The sequence below is a fragment of the Bos indicus genome, chromosome 17, assembly GCF_029378745.1.
Source record: "Bos indicus isolate NIAB-ARS_2022 breed Sahiwal x Tharparkar chromosome 17, NIAB-ARS_B.indTharparkar_mat_pri_1.0, whole genome shotgun sequence".
Taxonomy (NCBI): Eukaryota; Metazoa; Chordata; class Mammalia; order Artiodactyla; family Bovidae; genus Bos; species Bos indicus.
The window spans coordinates 63,903,857-63,924,524 of record NC_091776.1 but is presented as its reverse complement, the minus strand read 5'-3'; the positions used below and the strand labels follow the sequence as shown (position 1 = coordinate 63,924,524).

At 50.3% G+C, this 20,668-nt stretch overlaps 1 protein-coding gene across 4 annotated transcripts in view; it reads left to right on the top strand.

Annotated features, from left to right (window-relative positions):
• ACACB (acetyl-CoA carboxylase beta) overlaps positions 1-19,243 on the top strand; it is a 115,422-nt gene extending 96,179 nt beyond the window's left edge. For all 4 annotated transcript variants that reach the window (XM_019977294.2, XM_019977292.2, XM_019977293.2 and 1 more), the window contains 12 exons: positions 1,826-1,936; positions 3,229-3,372; positions 4,030-4,150; positions 5,645-5,741; positions 7,580-7,676; positions 9,302-9,437; positions 10,489-10,666; positions 13,862-13,974; positions 15,290-15,444; positions 16,348-16,518; positions 16,802-16,938; positions 17,653-19,243. In XM_019977294.2, the coding sequence (XP_019832853.2) occupies positions 1,826-1,936; positions 3,229-3,372; positions 4,030-4,150; positions 5,645-5,741; positions 7,580-7,676; positions 9,302-9,437; positions 10,489-10,666; positions 13,862-13,974; positions 15,290-15,444; positions 16,348-16,518; positions 16,802-16,938; positions 17,653-17,779 (1,587 nt within the window). In that variant the 3' untranslated portion in view covers positions 17,780-19,243. The remainder of the gene's footprint in view (positions 1-1,825; positions 1,937-3,228; positions 3,373-4,029; positions 4,151-5,644; positions 5,742-7,579; positions 7,677-9,301; positions 9,438-10,488; positions 10,667-13,861; positions 13,975-15,289; positions 15,445-16,347; positions 16,519-16,801; positions 16,939-17,652) is intronic.
• The last annotated feature ends 1,425 nt before the right edge of the window (positions 19,244-20,668 follow it).

Genomic DNA, 20,668 nt, shown 5'->3' with positions numbered 1-20,668 from the left:
TTGCTGTATGGAAACAACCAACACAACATAATTAAAGCAATTATCCTCCAAGTAAAAATAAATGTAAAAAAAAGTTGCCAAAGTAAAGAGAATTGATAACGAGCCCCATGTACTCATCACCGGCTCCAACAGTTGTCAGCGTGTAACCATTCCTGCATCCTCAGCCCATCTGCCCGCTGTTCTGGAATATTTTAAAGCAGCCTCCACTTATATCTTTCCATCTGTAAGTACCATAGTGTGGCTCTTTGCTAGACAAATGCTCTCCCATTCATTTTTTTTTTTAAATAACATAACCATGATACTATTACACCCAACAATATCAACAGCAATTCTTTATATCGTCAGAACTCAGCTTGGCTTCAGTTTCCGTAGTTATCTCAAAATGTCTTATTATAGTTGGTTGGCTTGAATCAGGATTCAATCTCTTCTTCTTTAAAAGATATTGAGTATTTAGAAGAACTTTTGGGCCTTCCCTGGTGGCCCAGTGGCTAAGACTCCACACTTTCTCTGCAAGGGGGCACGGGTTCAGTTCCTGGTCAGGGAACTAAGATCTTGCATGCCCAGCAGTGTGGGAAAAAAAAAAAAGAACTTTTATCTAATTTTAACTGGTACGAAGTGACTGTCTTCTCATTCCCTAGTGTGGCCTTTACAGAAATATCTTCTGTTTCTGTTGGAGTCGTAGTAATAGTTCTCTTCAGTGGTAAACTGTCACTCAAGTCCTGACTTTTACCCTTCGTCTTGGCTCTTCAGTTTCCAAGATGGAAAATGCTGGCCTTGAGTGTCTTCCTTGGGCGTATCGTCTAGGTGTCATTATGTATGTTTCATACCTATTTCAAAATAAAAAGACATATATGTATTTACATATTCCAAAATATGTCATTTTCTTTTGAAGGATATAAAAAGGAATATTTTTATATATTCCAAAATAGATATACATTTACATATCTCTAATTTATATATATATACACAGACAGGCTCACCTCAGAGATGTCGCAGTTTGGTCCCAGACCTCTATGGTAAAGTGAATGAATATAGTATTGAAGTGGAGATTGTAATAAAGTCACACAGATTTTTTGGTTTCTCAATCCATGTAACAGTTATGTTTATACTGTACTGTCGTCTGTTAAATCTGCGGTAGCATTATGTCTTTTAAAAATGTATACACTTTAATTTTAAAATCCTTTATGGCTAAAAAATGCTAACCCTCATCTGACACACAGGATTGCCACAAACTTTGTTAAAAAATAAATAAGTAAACCTCAGTATCCATGAAGTACAATAAAATGAGGTCTGCCTGTATAAATCTTCCTGTTTTGAAATAGTTCTGCGTCGGAAGTTACGAGATAGTTTAGGCAGGTCGTGGGTGCCCCTCGTCCAGCTCCCGTGTGATAGAGTCTCGTGTAACTGTCGTATGTGATCAAAACAAGGACACTGACATTGGCACGACACTGTTAACTGGACACAGACCTCGATCATTTTTTCCCAGTTTCACCCGCCCTCCTAGGCTTCCTTTCATTGTGTGAATGCATGCAGTGTCTTGGGAATGACCAAACTCAGAAGAACCACAGAGATGCCTCTTGAAGTAAGAGCCAGAACATTCCACGTCTGCGTGTGTCTTTACAACACTCTTCCTCGCTAGCCCCATTCTTTCGGTCGAGGTCAGGCAGCCTGAAGGACAGGCTTGAGCCCACGCTGTCCGGCCACCGATCAGGATGCCCGTGGCCAAGCTGAGCTTCCACTCATGCCCAGTGGCTCCTGGACCGTCCCCGCTGTGGGGGGTGGGGCACTGGCCCTGAGGAATGCAGGAGGGGTCCTGTCTCCACAGGTGAGCTGCCGGGCCCTCGGGATCGGGGCCTACCTGGTGAGGCTGGGCCAGCGAGTGATCCAGGTGGAGAATTCCCACATCATCCTCACGGGGGCGACGGCGCTCAATAAGGTGACCACCTTGAAGGGACAGCCGGGGAGTGGACGTGTTGGGGCGGGGGCGGGCTCATTCTGACATTCCCAGTGTCCCCAGTGGGGAATTTTTCTCAGCATGAAAGCAGTTCCAGGAATTCCCTGGTGGTCCAGCGGTTAGGACTCCACACTCTCACTGCTGAGGGCCCGGGTTCAATCCCTGGTTGGGAAACTAAGATCCCACAAGCTACATGATGCAGCAAGAAAAGGGAAAAAAGAAGCCAGTTCCATCCCTGCTATTATGAGAGCTGTTCTTTCATTTTGCAGTTATATGAGCCTCTTATGAGCTAACATATATTATAGATAGATACATACATACAAATAGGTGTGTATTGGGCTTCCTTGGTGGCTCAGCGTTAAGAGTTTGCCTACAAAGCAGGAGATGCAGGTTCGATCCTTGGGTCAGGAAAATCCACCGGAGAATGAAATTGCCATTTCTCACTCCAGTGCAACCCACTCCAGTATTCTTGTCTGGAGAATCCCATGGACTGAGGAAACTGGCGGGCTACAGTCCACGGGGTTGAAAAAGAGTCTGACACAACTGAGTGACTTAACAGCAACAATGTATGTGTTAGACTCTTCTGGTGGAACTAATTCTCTGTGTTACTGTAATTTAAATTTTAAAACTTATTAAAATAGCATTACACATTGCAGAAAATTGGGAAAAGACCAAAAAAACAAAAAAAGTAATTTTGTCCCTACTGTAGTTTTTGTGTAGTTTCTCTCTTTTGTGTAGACTCTCATCTCATGTCTTTACATAGTTAGACTCCTGGTGAACACAGTTTCGTGTGACTGTTTACTGTCTTGAAATGCCTTCCACAATGCTGTAAGGCCTCCCTAACATCAGGTCTGCTAAAAATCCCACAGTGGGTCTCAGAGTCTGGCCCCTGAACCAGCAGCATCAGCATTACCTGGGATCATGATAAAAGTACAAAGTTCTCTGGCCCCACTGCAGACCTGCTCCATCAGCAACACTAGGTTGGGTTTTGCCTGGAGATGACCAGTCACCAGGTGAATCTCTGGTTCTTAAATTGGGCTGCATAATGGAATTATCTGGAAGTTGAAAAAAAACAACAGATACCTGAGATTCTGATGTAATTGGTCTGGCTGCCTGCAGCCTGGACATCAGGACTTTTGAAAGCTCCCAGGTGATTCTGACTTGCAGCCAGGGTTGAGGACCACCGAACATGCGGCCAGGGTTGAGGACCATCTGAACAGATGGAAGGCCCCCAGGTCGGGCAGGACCTTGCTAACCATGTCATGTCAAAGCAGGTCCTGGGCAGAGACGTTTACACGTCCAACAACCAGCTGGGCGGTGTGCAGATCATGCATCACAATGGCGTCTCGCATGTCACCGTGCCAGATGACTTTGAGGGTGTTTGTACCATCCTGGAATGGCTGTCCTATATGCCAAAGGTGCAGTATCCTTCCCCCCGCCCCCGCCTCTTGAAGCTTGGAGCCTGGAAGACTCTGTTATCTGGTTCATTTGCCAAATGGTGTGGAAGGGTAGGGAGTAGGTAACACTGAAATCGTGTCTAGGGTTAATTTTTCTTTTCTCTTCCCTCCTTCCCTTTCTGATGCCCAGCCCTGTACTCACTGTTATTTGCTTTTTTTTTTTTTTTTGATGACTTTGTATGGAGGCTGTGTCTATCCTTTAGAAAGAGGTGACATTGCCTGTCATCAAAAGAGGTAACACGGACAACAGAGAATCCTCAGGCTTTGCAGTCAGGCTGGATTTGATTTCTGGCTTCCTTCTCATAGCAATGAGACCTCAGGACCATCTCTTAATCTTTCTAAGCCTCAGTTTCCTCATCTGTAAAGTGGGAGTAACAATGGCACCCATCCCAGGGTGTTATCACTGATGGCTCAGTGACATGATGTGTGGAGTTCAGCGCTTGGCAGGCCCTCAGCCAAATGCTACTCCTAATTATGATGATGACCTATTTTGGGTTGGGCTTCTGCCACGTAGCCAGGCATCACCATAGTCGGAAGGGGAGAGGAGGGCAAAGAGTGAATTACAGACATTATTGACGAGCCCGAAGGACCGAGTGGGAGACCTGCTTTCTTTCCTAGGATAATCGCAGCCCAGTCCCAGTCGTCACACCCAAGGACCCCATTGACAGAGAAATTGAATTCCAACCATCTCGCGGGCCCTACGACCCCCGGTGGCTGCTTGCAGGAAGACCTCACCCAAGTAGGTCCCTCCGGGGTTTTGTCCGAGCCCTGGGTTTTGGGGTTTCTTTTCTGCCACCAAGATAAAAGAATGAGTCAGTAGAAGATTATCGCCAAGGGATACACCTGAGGTCGAATGCAAAAAGGGGTGGAAGAATGGAGATTTTTCTCTGTGCTTTTCCCAAGCTGATGACCGAGAAGGGGTGGGAACAGCCTCCGGTTTCTGGAGCTGATGGATGGAGGTGAGAAGCAGCAGAGGTCATGACCTCCTTCCCTGAAATTGCCCCAGATGTGGTCACATAGGTGGCAACTCTGGGGCTGCAACCTCAGGGTTTCAGAGAGAAGAGCGCTTCTCTCTCTGTCCCTCTTTCTGTTTGGCTTAAACCTTCATAAGGTAGCTCTCCATGAGTTCACCCAGGACGAGCAACTTTGCCTCTTCTGCAGCTCCGTTTGTAGACACACACGTGGGTGTGCACACATATATCCAAACACACCCGTGTGCACGCACGTGCTTGCACGTGCCCACATTCTCCCTCCCTCCCTCCCTGTCCCCCTCCCCCAAAGGGACAGGTTGGCCTCATGGAGGTATCTGATTACATTCTGAGCCACCAGGACAGAACTGGAAAGCTGAGCTGCCCCTGTTGCCACAATCCCGAGTCTAGAATTTCACGTGCTGCCCCCTTTAGAACTCGGCCTCTCCTTCCAGCTGCGTGGGGCAAGGCAGGTGCCGCCAGGAGCGTGCCAGGCTCCACCAGCGAAAGATGCCCCGTGGCCTGTTCCCCTCCTCTGCTACTTCTCTTAGGCTTTCTCACCTGCGAGCACTGGCTTTAGCTTGATTTTTAAAAACGTCTGATGTGTTACCGACCATTTGCTCCAGCTAGTAGGGCCGGCCCCCAGGCAGACCCTGAGGCTGGGGTGCTTTGCTCCCAGGGGCCCAGCCCCGCTATTCCTGCAAAGTGAGATCTCTCCTGCTACCTGCCTCCTCGTGTCCAAACCACAGACACGTACAACACGGTGTGGATCCCAGGCACCGCGTCCTCCCCAGGACGGCCGCAACCGACATCCGCTTGTTCACTCTCCCTTTCTCTGCCTCTCTGTCTCTCAATGGAACACGTTCTTCTCAGTGTAACGGTTTTGAGGCTGCAGCCACCAGGTCCGGGATGAGTGTTTTTCAGAGTAGATGGTCCCTTCTGAAATCGTGCCTTCCGAAGGCAGCCACCTGCTCTTTTTGCAGAGGCTGTGACCAGGGTCTCCTCATGCTTGGCGTTGAGGGAGGTTGGTGTGGTGGGTGTTCTGTATGGACTGACTTCCGGATTCGGCGTATCGTTTGGCAGCCCTGGTTTTGTGTGTTGGGGGCTGGGCAGGGGAAGTGTTGTTGTTTTCCAGGAACAAAGGTATCTGGGCTGTCAACGTCAGGCTGTCCTAGAGAGAGGGCAGAGGAGTCTGCCCTCCAGGTGGACACCGGGGGCCCTCAGCAACCAGACCCCGGCCTGAGCTTCCGCCCTTCTGCCCACAGCTCTGAAGGGATCCTGGCAGAGTGGATTCTTTGACCAGGGCAGTTTCAAGGAGATCATGGTGCCCTGGGCCCAGACTGTGGTGACGGGACGAGCAAGGTAACCCTGAGGGCGGGCCCAGGCGGCCTCAGCGATGCTTTCTCCCTGGCCTTGGATTTTCTGAAAGAAAAACCAATGCAGAGAGTTGGGGGGCGGGGAGTGTTTCTGGCTGATGAAAGTCTTCATAGAGTCTGGATTTGTCCATAACTTTAGAAGACACACCACCAACTTCTTCCTGGGGCCAGGACCCTTGCCCCTTGTGTCTGCCCCTGGGCCAGGGCACCCTCGCCAGGGGGACCATGAACCCCTTTGGGAATCAGAAGGTGGCCATGGTACTCTCTGGAAAACCACACAGTCAGAAGTACGAACTCCATTTAGGAGGGCCGTGGGCAGGAACCGCTATTGTATACCAGAGCTGGCGGAAGGCATAATGCTTGGATTCTGTCAAAGCTGAGCTCACTCCTTCTCTTCGGGATGAGTCCAGCTGCCCCAGAGTTCTTCCTTTTATGGAGCCCAAAGCAACAGCCTCATAATTTACCACTCAGATTCCTGGCACAAGACAGGCACTACGAGTTCAGGTTCTCGAGTCAGACCTCTGCTGTCACTCACCCGCTCTGGGCCTTTACATCCTCATCTGTACAATGAGGCTGATAACTCCGCCCCTTCCCACTCCCGAAGGATTGCTGGGATTAATAGAAGTGGTGATGTGTTAGGCATTTAAAATATCACAAATGGGGAATTCCTCGGTGGTCCAGCAGTTAAGACTCCTTGCTTCTACTGCTGGGGGTGCGGGTTTGACACCTGGCTGGGTAACTAAGATCCCAAGTGCCACATGGTAGTTAATATTTTTTAAATAAATAAAAAGCATTTAAAAATCATAAATGCTCCATAATGTTGTTAATAGCAGCTGCCATTATTGTTGCTATTTACTTCTCTGTAATAACTGTTAAAATACTAAGTCTGTTACTGGGATTGCTTCTCTCCATAAGTGTTTTACTTTTTTCAAATGTTCTTTTTTTGGGGGGGCTGCACTGTCTTCATCCAGTATGTGGGCTTAGTTGCCCCGCAACATGTGGGATCTTAGTTCCCCACCCAGGGATCAAATCCATGGCACCTGCATTGGAAGGTGGATTCTTAACCACCGGACCATCAGGGAAATCCCCTGGAATATGTTCTTTAAACTGAGATGAAATCTACTCCCCCTTCCACATGGAAGTGCTTGATTTGAAAACTGCTCTCCCCAAACCTGCCCCATAAACTGTTGGGAGTGTAATCGAGAGGAATCAAGTGACACAGGTGGCCAGGGGCAGCCGGTGGCGGGTGCTGATGGAGACTGATGCCATGGACCGCCCGTAACTGAAGCTGCTCAGGCTTAGCATACCTCCATCCTTTCCCGATGTGGCGTGGGGTCTGGACCCGTGCTGTCCACCGTGGTGGCTGCTGGCCACGTGTGACAGCTCAAATTCAGAGGAATCACACAGTGAAAGAGCATGTCACATGTTCAGTTCCTCAGCCGTCCCTGCCGTGTTTCAGATGCTCCGTGGTCATGTGCAGCTCACAGCTGCCACACTGGTCAGGCTGCTAGAGAGTGTGGCCATCATCACAGAAAGTTCTAGGGGACGATGCTGCTCCCATCCCTGACTTGGCCCAAGCCTCCCCACAACCCCGGCAGCTGTTGCCCCGACATGGGCACCCAGAGGACTTTTCCAGCCTGCTTGTTTGTGAGGCTTTTCACCGCTTCAGGGCCAAGTTGAAAACAGCACGCTTTTCTCTGTCCACCCTCATCCCAGCCCGCATGCCTGTAGAATACCAGTCTGGGCTGGCCAGACCCACGTGCCCCCCCGAACCGGCCTGGGGTGCTGCCCCGCGCCCCTGCTCACTTGTGGTCCGCCTTGCAGGCTGGGGGGTATCCCCGTCGGAGTGATCGCTGCAGAGACGCGGACGGTGGAGTTGGTCGTGCCCGCCGACCCTGCCAACCTGGATTCCGAGGCCAAGGTTAGGGGCCGGGGAGCTGGGCTGGCTCTTTTCATGTTTTGTTTTTTTTATTGAAGTGAGGTTGAGTTACAAATTACATTCATTTCAGGTGTACAGCATAGTGATTCAGCATTTCTACAGATTGTGTGCCATTAAAAGTTACTACAAGATAATGGCTGTATTTCTCTGTGCTGTACAGTATGTCCTTGTTGCTGTGGTATTTCATACATTGCAGTTTGTGTCTCTTAATCCCATGCCCCTGTGTGTCCCTCCCGTCTTCTCTCTCACCTTTGGTAACTCCCTAGTTTATTTTTTGTCTGTTTTATTTTTGTGAATCTGTTTCTGCTTTGCCTGTATGTTGATGTGTATTATTTTTTTAGGTTTTCCATATAAGTGATAACATACAGTGCTTGTCTTTCTCTGACTAATGTCACTCTGTATAGTGTTCTCTAGATCTATCCACATTGCTGCATATGTCAGAATTCCATTCTTAGTGGTTGAGCAGTATTCCCTTGTGTATGTGTATACGCCACGTCGTCTTTCTCCATTCATCTGTCGTCGGGCACTTGGATTGCTCCCGTATCTTGGCTACTGTAAACGGTGCTGCTGTGAACACTGAGGTCATGTATCTTTTCACATTAGTGCTGGGTTATATATACACATACGTACCCAGGAAGGGAGTTGCTGAGTCATATAGCAGTTCTGTTTTTAGTTTTCTGAGAAGCCTCCATACTCTTTTCCATAGTAGCAGCACCAGTTAGCATGCCCACCAGGAGTGTTCCAGGGTCCCCTTTTCTCTGCGTCCTCGCCAGCATTTGTTTCTGCAGACTCTCTGATGATGGCCATTCTGACGACCATGACTGTGGTTTTGCTGGGTCTGCTGTGTAGGCCGGTTGAGCTGACAGGAGCGGGTCCTGAGTGGCCACATGTCTGTCCTTCCAGCTCAGACTCAGAGGCATCCTTGGCTCTGGAGTGGGGTGGGGTGGGGGCCCCAGCACTGTGTCTGCAGGATGCCTGGTGCTCCTCACTGTCTTCTTCAGAGGATGACAGGTCCCTAGGAATTCCTCCCTCCTCCTGCCCCCGTCACTGTTGCTGTTTCTTTCTTTTTTTTAGCTTTTGTGTAATAAAGTTTTATTAAAGTATAAAGGAGATAGAGAAAGCTTCTGACATAGGCATCAGAAGGGGGCAGAAACAGTACCCCCCTGCTAGTCTTCAGCTGGATGTTATATGGTCACTGCTGCTGCTGCTAAGTCGCTTCAGTCATGTCCGACTCTGTGTGACCCCATAGACGGCAGCCCACCAAGCTCCCCCATCCCTGGGATTCTCCAGGCAAGAACACTGGAGTGGGTTGCCATTTCCTTCTCCACTGTTGCTGTTTCTAGGGTGGGCCACATCGCACCCTGGGAGGAGTTCAGAAGTCAGAGGGCGGGTCCTGGGACCCTACTCAGGGTGGCATTTACTAGCTTGGCACCTATCAACAGGCAACAGGAGCCTCCCTGGGCCGCAGCGTGAGAGTCACATGTCTGAGCCCCATCTCTGGTGTTGTCACCGATGCCAATCAGGCTGCCTGCCCTCCAGGGTGCCATGTGGGCGGCCATCCCATATTCTGCTCAGAGGAGTCTGACGCAGGCTGCTCTGTGTTCCAGATAATCCAGCAGGCTGGCCAGGTGTGGTTCCCAGATTCGGCCTATAAGACGGCCCAGGCCATCAAGGATTTCAACCGGGAGAAGTTGCCCCTGATGATCTTTGCCAACTGGAGGGGGTTCTCCGGGGGCATGAAAGGTAAAGTGGCCTTCCTGTGGGTGCCCTGAAGCCTCGGGGTCAGCACCCTGGACAGCTCCCTTGGGATCGCAACATCATCATCTTAGTTGCGCTTCCTGCAGCCCTGCAGACGAGAGCTGTTCAGGGAACTGAGGGCTTCCAGTGTGACTTTCCAGAGGTCCCCGTCATGCAGGGAGAGGCAGGGGTGGCCCCCGGAAGCTGCCGAGTGACCTGGGCGGTCACCTCCCCACTTAGGAAGATGAGAAGGCTCCTGCCCTCCTTAGGGGGCTACTGTGAGCCTCAGTGACCTGACACTCAAATGCAAGTGCTTCAAGGCACTGAGCGCATTTCAAGAGACAGAGGCTGTCAGTGGGATGTTTCAGAAAGAGCTGGACTGGGGCCGGGCAGACCTGGTCTGAGTCCTTGTTGGGTGGGTGACTGCTCCAAGCCAAAGTTTCTCTCCTCTGCAAAGAGGGGTAAGGATAGACCAGCCTCAGAGGGCCAAGGCGAGGGTTCGCCTGCGTGTGGTGGTTACTCTCCGTGTGATTTTGAGTTGTTTTTTAAAAATATTTATCTGTGTATTTGGCTGTGCCAGGTATTAGTTGCAGCGTGTGAGATCTAGTTCCCTGACCGGGGACTGAACCTGGGCCCCCTGCATTGCGAACTCAGAGTCCTAGCCACTGGGCCAGCAGGGAGGTCCTAGATTTTGTTATTGTGCTGTTGTTTCCATGTACCATGCCTAATTAGACGTGTCTTGGTAGAAAATAAGGACCATATGCCTGTGGGCAGCAAGAGGGAAGAGACTGTGTTATCCTTGGAGAGGGTTCTGTTCTGGAAACAGAGGGACAGGCCTGGGGCATCTCTGAGCCAGGGCTGGAAGGGATCTTAGAGATCAGCCCATGCCTCCTTTTCTGGGTGGGAATGTTGAGGCCCCGGCAGGGAGGAGGACCTGGTCAAGGGAGCCCTCTGTGCCTTGATCCTGCCTCCTGGCCCCATGAGAGCCTCACCACAACCCCTGGGCAGCGAAGGGTGGGCCGGAGGTCGCCTCAACGGTGGCTGCCTTGCTTTTCAGACATGTATGACCAGGTGCTAAAGTTCGGAGCCTACATCGTGGATGGCCTCCGGAAGTACAAACAGCCCGTCCTGATCTACATCCCGCCCTATGCGGAGGTCCGGGGCGGCTCCTGGGCAGTCATGGACACCTCCATCAACCCGCTGTGCATAGAGATGTACGCGGACAGAGAGAGCAGGTGGGTGTGCCGCCCCAGCCCAGCCCCGCCTTCCTGCTCTCACTCCCAGTCCTGAGGCCCCACACCCTGGGAGTCACACTCTGGGGATCGCAGGGCTGTTCTGAACTTCCAGAGGGGTGGAGAGCTGCCAGTTCTCCCAGTCTGAAACCAGCATCCAGCATGCTACTGGATTTTCTCAGTGTAATTAGTGACTGGAGCCCAGAAGTAGTGGAGGAATTGTAATTTGTTCTTTCACAATTTACACTCACCTGTTTCCCAAGGTTTGCAATCACTTAAAGAAAATATAAAAATTATAATATATAATTAATATAATATATAGTATTGATATATTAATAATATATTATATAAATATAATATATATGTTATATTATATACTATTATATAATAATAATATATAGACTATATTAAGTCATAATATATATAATATAATTATATAATATATTATATAATATAGTAACTATATTATATAATTACATAATTACATAAAATATGATATATATTATACAATTATAACATATATAATTATATATTATACATACATATTTTATATATTATATTATATGTATAATAGATTATATATAATTAATTAATTAATTATATTATTATTATATATATTATATACTAATTTTTATATATCACATTATATATTATATATTACATATAATATATTAATATATTATATATTTTATATAATTATTAATTAATATAAATATATTAATACATATTATTGTGTTATATATAATAATATATAATATATTTATATTAATTAATATATAATTAATTATAATATAGTAATATTAAATATATTAAAATAAATATTAATTATGATCAATTGATTGATTGTATATTAATTAATTAATTAGGACTTCCCTGGTGGTCCAGTGGTTAAGAATCTACCTGCTAATGCAGGAACACGGGTTTGATCCTTGGTCTGAGAACTAAGATCCCACATGCCATGGGACAGCTGAACTCACAAGCCACAACTACTGAGCCCATGCACTCTAGAACCCGTGCCTCACAGCAAGAGAACCCACCACAACAAGAAGCCTGAGCATCATATCTAGAGAGTAGCCCCCACTCATTGCAACTAGAGACAGCCCATGCAGCAATGAAGACCTGGTGCAGCCAAAGAAAAAAGAAAGACGAAAAGCACCTGAGCTTCCTGGCAGCCAAGATGAAAAGGGAAATAAGATTAGATGTCTAGTTCTTACTAGACTCTCAGTCTTCCCCAAAACTGTTCCATAGAGGCTATGTTTTATTCATTTTTATTTATTGTTATAGCCTAGGGCCTAGTACAGTACCTGACTCCTAATGGGTGCTTGGGAAATACTGGACAAGCGAATGACTAAAATGTATACTTGCATGAGAGGACACCAGTTCCTCAGGGGAGAGAAACCTTCCTGGCACTTTTTTTTTTCAAGTGGGAATCTGTCCCAGATAGATTCTTCCAGAAAGGATGCTGACAATAATGCTTGTAACTCAGTGTTTGAGTGTCTTCAAAATGAAGACTATGCCAAATGCTGTGAGAATGTAAAGGCCCCAAGCTCTGCCCAGGACTTCCCTGGTGGTCCAGTGGCTGAGACTCTGTGCTTGCCGTGCAGGGGACCCAGGTTCTATCCCTGGTCTGAGAACCAGATCCCGCGTGCCATGACTAAGAGTTTGCATGCTGCAACTCAGACCCAGAGCAGCCCAGTAAACAAACATATTTTTAAAAAAGAATAGTTCTGCTCAAGTTATAGATAGGCACCTTCCTCCTGTGTCTACTCCTGTATTCTTTCCTCAGTTCAGTGTATATTTATTGAGCACCTACTGTGTCTCAGGCGTTACGTTAGACATCGTGATATGGTGCAAATGAGCCGAGCCTGTCCTGCCTTCAGTGCCCTGTGACCTTCACGGGAGGCTGCTGAGGTCAGACCTCCAGAAGACTCAGGATGAGGGCAGCCCCAAATGGGGTCACATTAACTTTTCACTCTGGTCACCAGGAGGCTCAGAGCTACATGTAATATTGGTCAGGGCTTCCCAGCTGTCAGAAGAGAAGGGGGCAGGGGGAAACCAAGGTGTGGGGTGAGAGGGTTGGGAATGGAGGGGGCCACTCACATCTTGGATTCCTCCATGTGCTTTTGTGTGCTTTAAGAGATTAAAGAGTATCTTGTAGCCACGAAATTAAAAGATGCTTGCTCCTTGGAAGGAAAGCTGTGACAAACCTAGAGAGAGTATTAAAAAGCAGAGACGTCACTTTGCCGACAAAGGTCCATATAATCAAAGCTATGATTTTTCCAGTAGTCACGTATGGATGTGAGAGTTAGGCCATAAAGAAAGCTGAGTGCCGAAGAATTGATGCTTTCCAACTGTGGTGCTGGAGAAGACTCTTTAGAGTCCTTTGGACTGCAAGGAGATCAAACCAGTCCATCCTAAAGGAAATCAACCCTGAATATTCATTGGAAGGACTGATGCTGAAGGTGAATCTCCAGTACTTTTGGCCACCTGATGCAACTGACTGACTCACTGGAAAAGATCCTGATGCTGGGAAAGATTGAAGGTGGGAGGAGAAGGGGACGACAGAGGATGAGATGGTTGGATGGCTTCACCAATGCAATGGACATGAGTTTGAGCAAATTCTGGGAGATGGTGAAGGACAGGGAAGCCTGGTGCGCTGCAGTCCACGGTGTCACAAAGAGTCGGACATGACTGAGTGACTGAACAACACCACCACCCTGGCCTGAGGAGAGCAGAGATTAGGAAAGCCAGAGAGGACTGTAGCTGAAGAGCTGGTGGGATATGCTGTTCTGGAAAAAGTCACACACTCTTGTTGCTGAAAGGGCCTTCTAGAGTTCAGAACATTTTTGTTTTATTTTTTAGCTTTTGGCCATGCCATGGCATGTGGGATCTTAGTTCCCTGATCAAGGATTGAACTCATGTCCCGTGCAGTGGAAGCATGGAGTCCTAACCACTGGACTGCCAGGAAAGTCCCAGAACACTTTACTTTAAAAGCTGGTTTAATTCTTCATTCAATGGATAGAAAAGCAGATGGCCAGAGAGGGGAAGTGACTTGCCCAAGGGCACGCAGAAAGCCAGCTACAGAGCAGAGGACTGCCACCAGCTTTCCTGGAGGTCTTGCCTCCCCCTGCATGTCCTCTGGCGGTTGCTTACTGGGGAGCCCCTCATATACGCCTCCCCCGCTGCTGGCTTTTTCAGAGCAAGTGTTCTGGAGCCAGAGGGAACAGTGGAGATTAAGTACCGGAAGAAAGATCTGGTGAAGACCATCAGAAGACTCGACCCCATTTCCAAGAAGCTCGTGGAACAGCTCGGTGAGTGGGTCTGAAACGTATCACCTCTCAGAGGTCATGAAAGGGCTCAGCCCACTCATGGCTGGAGGCTTCTTATCAGGTTAAAAATAGTGAAGACAAACCAAAACTCAGCAGCAGCACCTGTGAGATGTTTCAAACGTTCCCACACAGCCCATCAAGCCCTTTAACATGAAAAAACATACACAGCGCCTCGGTGAGTGTAATTTCTCAACACACCCAAAACAGAATAGTTGAGGTATTTCAAGCCAGTGAGAAACATTTGAATTTTGGTAGCAAAATTACCCTTTAGAATTTTTCCATCCAGCATTTTACTAATTTTGTTTGAGTGATAGGTTTGCTTCACTTGCAACTTATTTGTAATTCTCTTTAAAAATCCATGAGACATAGCATTGCCTTTATAACTGATCTATGTCATCAGAAATTCACAAGATTTATGGTGATGACGGGTATATAATTTCTTTGGCTTGGTATCAGGGTAATGCTGATATCATAGGGTGTGTCAGAAAGTGTTCCCCACTCTGTTTTCTGAGTCTGAGTGGGCATTATTTCTTTAAATCTTTGATAGCAAAGATTTATAATTCAACTACAAATTCAATTGCTTTTTTATATAGAGGACTGTTCAGTTTAATCTCTTTGCTCTTAGGTGAGCTTTTGTAGTTTGTTTTATTTCAAGGAGTTTGTTTCATTTAAATTATCAAATCGGAGTAGACTTGTTTATAATATCCCCTTATTAGATTTTACTACGTAAATTAAAAATGGTAACTGATGGTGTCCTGTAAGCGCAGTGGGCCTGATGAAAGGGAACAAATTTGAAGTTGAGTGTTGAATGCTGTCTTGCAAATCTGGGTGCATTTTTTTCTATTGGAGTCAGGTTGCTTTACAATGTTGCGTTAGTTTCTGCTGTACAACGAGGTGGATCCTCATTGAACATATGTCTCCTCCCTCTTGGACCCCCACTCCCACCGTCACCCCCCTCCCACGCCTCTAGGTCATCAAAGAGCACTGAGCCAAGCTATCAGAAAAAGAAAAGCAAATATCGTATATTAATGCGTATACGTGGAATCAAGAAAATGATACAAATGAACCTATTTTCAAGGCAGAAATAGGGACATAGAGAACAGACGTGTGGGACCGGGAGCAGAGACTGGATGAACTGGGAGACTGGGGCTGACACACACTCCCATGTGTACAACAGATGCTGGTGGGAACCAGCTGTTTAGCACTGGGTGTGTTTTTGAGGGTGCAGGAGCAACCTGGCTTGGGAGGTTAAAGCTCAGGCCTGCCCTGCAAACCCTGGCTCTTGCCTTGCCCGCAGGAGTGTCTGAGCTCTCAGACACGGACCGCAAGGAGCTGGAGGGCCAGCTGAAGGCCCGGGAGGACCTGCTGCTGCCCATGTACCACCAGGTGGCGCTGCACTTCGCCGACCTCCACGACACGGCGGGCAGGATGCTGGAGAAGGGCGTCATTTACGTAAGAGCCTGCGGCGCTCCGGTCAGCGTGAATGGCCGAGCCTCAGGTCACCTGGTGTCCCACACGCAGAGAATATTTGCACTCAGGCCTGTGGGATGAGGCAAATTCCGCCTGTGAGAATCACCTGGGGATCTTTTTTTTTTTTTTTTAAAGAACAAAAACAATTCAAACAAAACAAACAAACAAAAACAAAAAGGTTAAGAATCCACCTTCCAATGCAGGGGACATGGGTTCAGTCCCAGGTCAGGGAACTAAGATCCCAATGCCACAGGGCAGCTAAGCCCACACACCTCTCCACAACTGGAGGGAAGCCTGTGTGCCTCAACTAAGACCCAGTGCAGCCAAAAATAAATAAATAAATATATTTCTTAAACTCTAGTGCCCAGGTGGCTCTCCAATTAAATCAGAATATGGGTGGGAGGGGAGTCAGGCATCAGTATTTTTTTTCCCAAATCCCCCAGAGATTGTAGTAGGTCGCCAAGTTTGGGAACTACCAGTCCAACCCCTGTGTGTGTTCAGAACTGCTGGGCCGGGTTTGGGACCATTGTTCCCACAACACACTCCCCCACCACTGATGGTCACAACCCCATCCTCTTGCCTCATCCCCACGAGGTCATCCGCAGTCCTGAACACCCCTGTGTGCTGGGCTCCCTCCTCTCCAGGCCCTCCGCACCCCTCATGAGCCTGTGTTCTGGGTCTAGAGGTGGACGTGGGCCCTGGGTTTGTACCCGGGGGAGGTGGTCCGGAGACCTGGCAGTGTCCTGTCTCTGCCACCTCCCTGAGCCTCAGTTTTCCGGCCTGTGAAATGGGAGTGATCACAAGGCCAGGCCCTGGGCAGCTCCTAGAATCCCCCTCCACCGTTCTGGGGCGGGGGCGGGGCTCAGGCCCACGGCTTGTCTGCAGGACATCCTGGAGTGGAAGACGGCCCGCAGCTTCCTGTACTGGCGCCTGCGCCGCCTGCTGCTGGAGAGCCAGGTGAAGCAGGAGGTCCTGAGGGCCTGCCCCGAGCTCAGCCACATGCATGTGCAGTCCATGCTGCGCCGCTGGTTTGTGGAGACGGAGGGCGCTGTCAAGGTGGGCCTGGGGCAGAGATGCTCACGCGTGGGCGGGGGTCCAAGGCGCAGAGACACACGGGGCGGGGGCCCCAGGGGGCCTGCCCAGCCATCAGGGGCCCCTCACTGATGCAGCCTCAGCCTCCACCCCAGGCCTACCTGGTGGCTCAGACGGTAAAGAATCCACCTGCAATGCAGGAAACGCAGGTTCGATCCCTGGGCGGGGAAGATGGGAGCCTGGCGGGCTACAGTCTGTGGGGTCGCAAAGAGTCGGACACGCCTGAGCGAGTCACGCTTTCTCTCAGGCCTACCTGTGGGACAACAACCAGACGGTGGTGCAGTGGCTGGAGGCGCACGGGCAGGCGAGCGAGGGGCTGCACTCCACCATCCGGGAGAACATCACGTGCCTGAGGCGGGACTCCGCCCTCAAGACCATCCGGGGGTGAGTGGCCGGCCCGCCCCCACCCCCCGCCCCCTCACCACACCCACATTGGTCACCAGGACTCGTGTCCGGTCACCTGGCCCCAGAGCGGCCACTCGAGTGCACCGCATCTCACGGTCCATGGCCCCCACCTCAGGGTCGGGGTCCACAGACCAGCCCCCCAGCTAAGAGGCCACCACTCCCCCCAAGCCAGGTCTCCCGGCCCAGAGTCCTGGGGATGCCGTCTGCGGGGGTGGGGGGTACAATGGTTTCAATTCGTTATCCTGGTTAGACCTCATCCAAGGTCATGGCCGAAGCTTGTTTGTTTAGACAACCATGTTCTGAACACCTGGTCCTTGGACTGCCAGCTCCTGCTGGGTATGATCCTTTCTGGGCGGCTTGCTCCCCGCGTCCCCATGGGGTAGGGAGCTGAGCGCATGGGACCCCGTCTGGGGGTGAAGCTGAGGTTCAGGGTGAGAGTGTGTGTGTGTCAGATCACACAACCTGTGAGAAGGAGGGTCCACTGTTGTTCCTTGAGATTGTGCTGTGGCCCTCCTGCCCCACAGGACCATTACCCCCACTGTGACTGCGACAGGAAGAGGGTTGGGCGCTCCGGGTGGCTGGTTGCCCACCCAGGAGTGGGACAGGCCCTGGGGCTCTGGGGCTACAGGGGGGCGGGGGCCCACTGAACTCAGCGGGAGAAATGACCTCGCCCTCCTCCCCCGACTCCTGCAGCCTGGTTCAAGAAAACCCCGAGCTGGCCATGGACTCACTGGTGTACGTCAGCCAGCACATCAGCCCGGCCGAGCGGGCCCAGGTCATTCACCTCCTGTCCACCACGGATGGCCCGGCCTCTACCTGACCCCCGGTCCTCCTGGTCGTTCGCAGGACCTCGGGCAAGAGAAACCACACCGATCCACTGACCGCAGGCCCTTGCCAGAACCGCGGGGGTTTGCTTTTTAAAACTCCTGGGCGTTGCCGCAAGGCTGCTGACCCCCAGCTCACTCCTGTTTAATAAAAGGCTCGGGAGCGCCCCCTTCCAAGCAGAAACCGCCCGCTTCTCCGTTGCTGGGAAGTCTGGTTTTTAGCTCTTTAAGACACTTTGCTCCATCGTTGAATCGAATTGAACCCAAACACTCCAGCTTCCATCCACTTTCTGTTGCTTTGCAGGATCCAGGTATTCTTTTAGACTCATTTTCTATCAGAGCATGGAATCTTATTATTATTTTTTTACTCCAGGACTAGCTCTTGATGTAAGCCTCTCACAGGTTTCAGCAGTATAACAAGGAAATCAAAATAAGAGATGAGAAAAGAGAAAATCTACTTTTGTAGTCTGCTTATTTGAATCCTTATTTGAATTCCTCTCACCCAGGAAAGGGTATGAATGATTTTTTTTTTTAATTAAGAGTACAAAATGGTGTTTTGTTCCCCACAAGACTCCTAGCTAATCACTAGCAAAGTCCCGTTACTGGGCTTAGTTCCCTCATTAGTAGAAAATTGCATAGCCCTAGGCTCAAGGGCGTTGGGAGACTTTTTTTTTTTCACGTGGTTCACAGCCCTCTGCCTGCCCCTTCTCTCCAAGGAGGAGGGGACTCTAGCTTGGGCTGGGAGGACAGAGAAGAGAGGCAAGACCTCCAACCTCAGCAGCCTGGCTTGCTCACAGGTGTCACCCCTGTGGTTGCCGTCACCTGCCTCGGAGGCCCCTCAGGTCCCCTTCACTCTCGCGCCTCCTGCCTCGGTGTCCGTGGGGGGCTGTAGCCCGAGGACAGAGCCGGTGGTTCCCAAGGACTGGACTATGAGGACCACGCTGATTCACTCAGGGAGGGCTTCGTGAGGCCGCTGCCAGCACAGCCCCGAAGACCACACAGCATCAGGACCTGCGATCCTCCCGGCCGCATCCATCTGTCCCTGGTGCCCATGATGGAGGGAGCCGGCCATCCTCCACTGCCGTGACGGGCAGTCTGCCTGAGGACACCGGACATTACACCTGTCCAACATGGAGGCCAGCGAGGTTTCGTGGGGAAGCCCCTACAAGCGGGAATGCCGGGGGATGTCTGAGGCCATCGGCCAATGATGACAGCCCTGGCCAGCGTAGGTGGTGTGGGCGCAGTGAGGGGTGGGAGAAAGAGAAATCAGCCTCTCTCGTGTCCCGAGACTGATGGGGGTGGGTAAGAGTCCATGCGGCTTTGGGAACCGATTTCTTTCCATGTAGGGGAGTCCCTGCGGGTTTGGGAGGGACGATACATCAATGACTAGCTACAACCCAGGAACGGTGCGTGGAGGAAACTACCAGGAAATGTGTGGAATAAATTATTTTTGGAAGGAAGCATTTTGGCCTTGGCTTATTACCTGGAGTAGAGCAGGCAGGCAGACTGGCAGGGGATTCCCTGGGAGGCTCCCTCCTCCTGTCGCTGCTGAGATCTTGTGCCAGCCCCCATCTCAGGAGGACGGAGCTCTGGTGCAAGTTCCCCTCCCGAAGGCCACAGGGAGACCGCTTCATCCTTGCATTGCCATTTCACACCTGGACACAAGCTGCTGTCCGCCAGCTGGTGTTGCCGAGTTTAGCATGAACGGACCTTCCCCAGTAAGATCGACTTCCCTCTTTCGGGAGACTTAGCACAGCTGCCTCCAGGGAGGGAGAAAGGATCAGGCCACTGAGTGTGCCCAGAGGCCTGGGCTGCCTACCCAGGCCTACACTGAGCACTCAGGGTCATCCCACTGGCCACCTTCAGTGCCCTGGCCTCCATCGCGTGCAGTTCTTTTGCAGAGCCTTTTGAGGGTGGATGCTACATTTCTAGCCTCACTTTTATAAACAAGAAAACCTCAGCTCAGAGATGAGCGGACTTGATGTCCAAGGTCACACAGCTGGTGAGAAGTGGCCAGGCTGACAAACCCAGTCCTACGGTGCTTTATGTGTGTGCAGCAGGTCCTCAAAGGGCGGCAGTGAGTACATCTCACCCGTTAGTTAGCCAGCTGCAGAGACTCTCAGCGAAGCTTTGCTCCTGTGTCTCCTCCCTGCTTTCTTCCAGCGTCAGCACGATCCAGGCACAGGCAGTCTTCCAGCTGTGACCCGGGCTCTTGCCCACAGTCCATGACCATGTGACCTTGGCATTTGCGCTTTGACTCTATACATACCAGCCCCACTTGCCCATGGTAAGGAATGGATATCAGACCCAAGAAGGGGCTCCCCAGCCCTCGGCACATGGTGATCCAGCTGCTCGGGCTCCGTCCGCCCAGCTCGGCACCCCAGCAGGAGAGCACCCCTGTGTCTCAGAGGTTCTGCAGACCGGGCAGTTAATGCTCTTTGGCTGTGACCCATACGACTGAGGCCCTTGCCCCCAACTCATCACCGAGGGTGCCTTGGGGCTGGGAGGCAAGTCACAGAGCCACCGAGGAGCCAAGCTGAGGAGGAGAGGTGCTGGGGAGAGAAAGGCAGCACCCCCTCCCCACTGCCTGCCTGTTCTCCTCTGAAGCAGGGCCCCGGTCAGCCCTTCCCGGTACCACCTACAGCCCCATTAATCGACCCCTACCTTCCCTACTGGCTGATCATCGCCTATGTGTGAGTCTGGTCTCCCGATGAGGCTGCAAGCCCCTTCCTGGGTGGGCTTAAAGTTCGACAGACTTGTAAGTATTTATTTATTTCTATTTTGGGCCGTGCTGGGTGTTTGTGGGTGCGTGGGCTTCCTCCAGTTGCTGTGTGTGGGCTTCTCATTTTAGTGGCTGCTCTTGCTGCAGAGCACAGGCTCAGCCA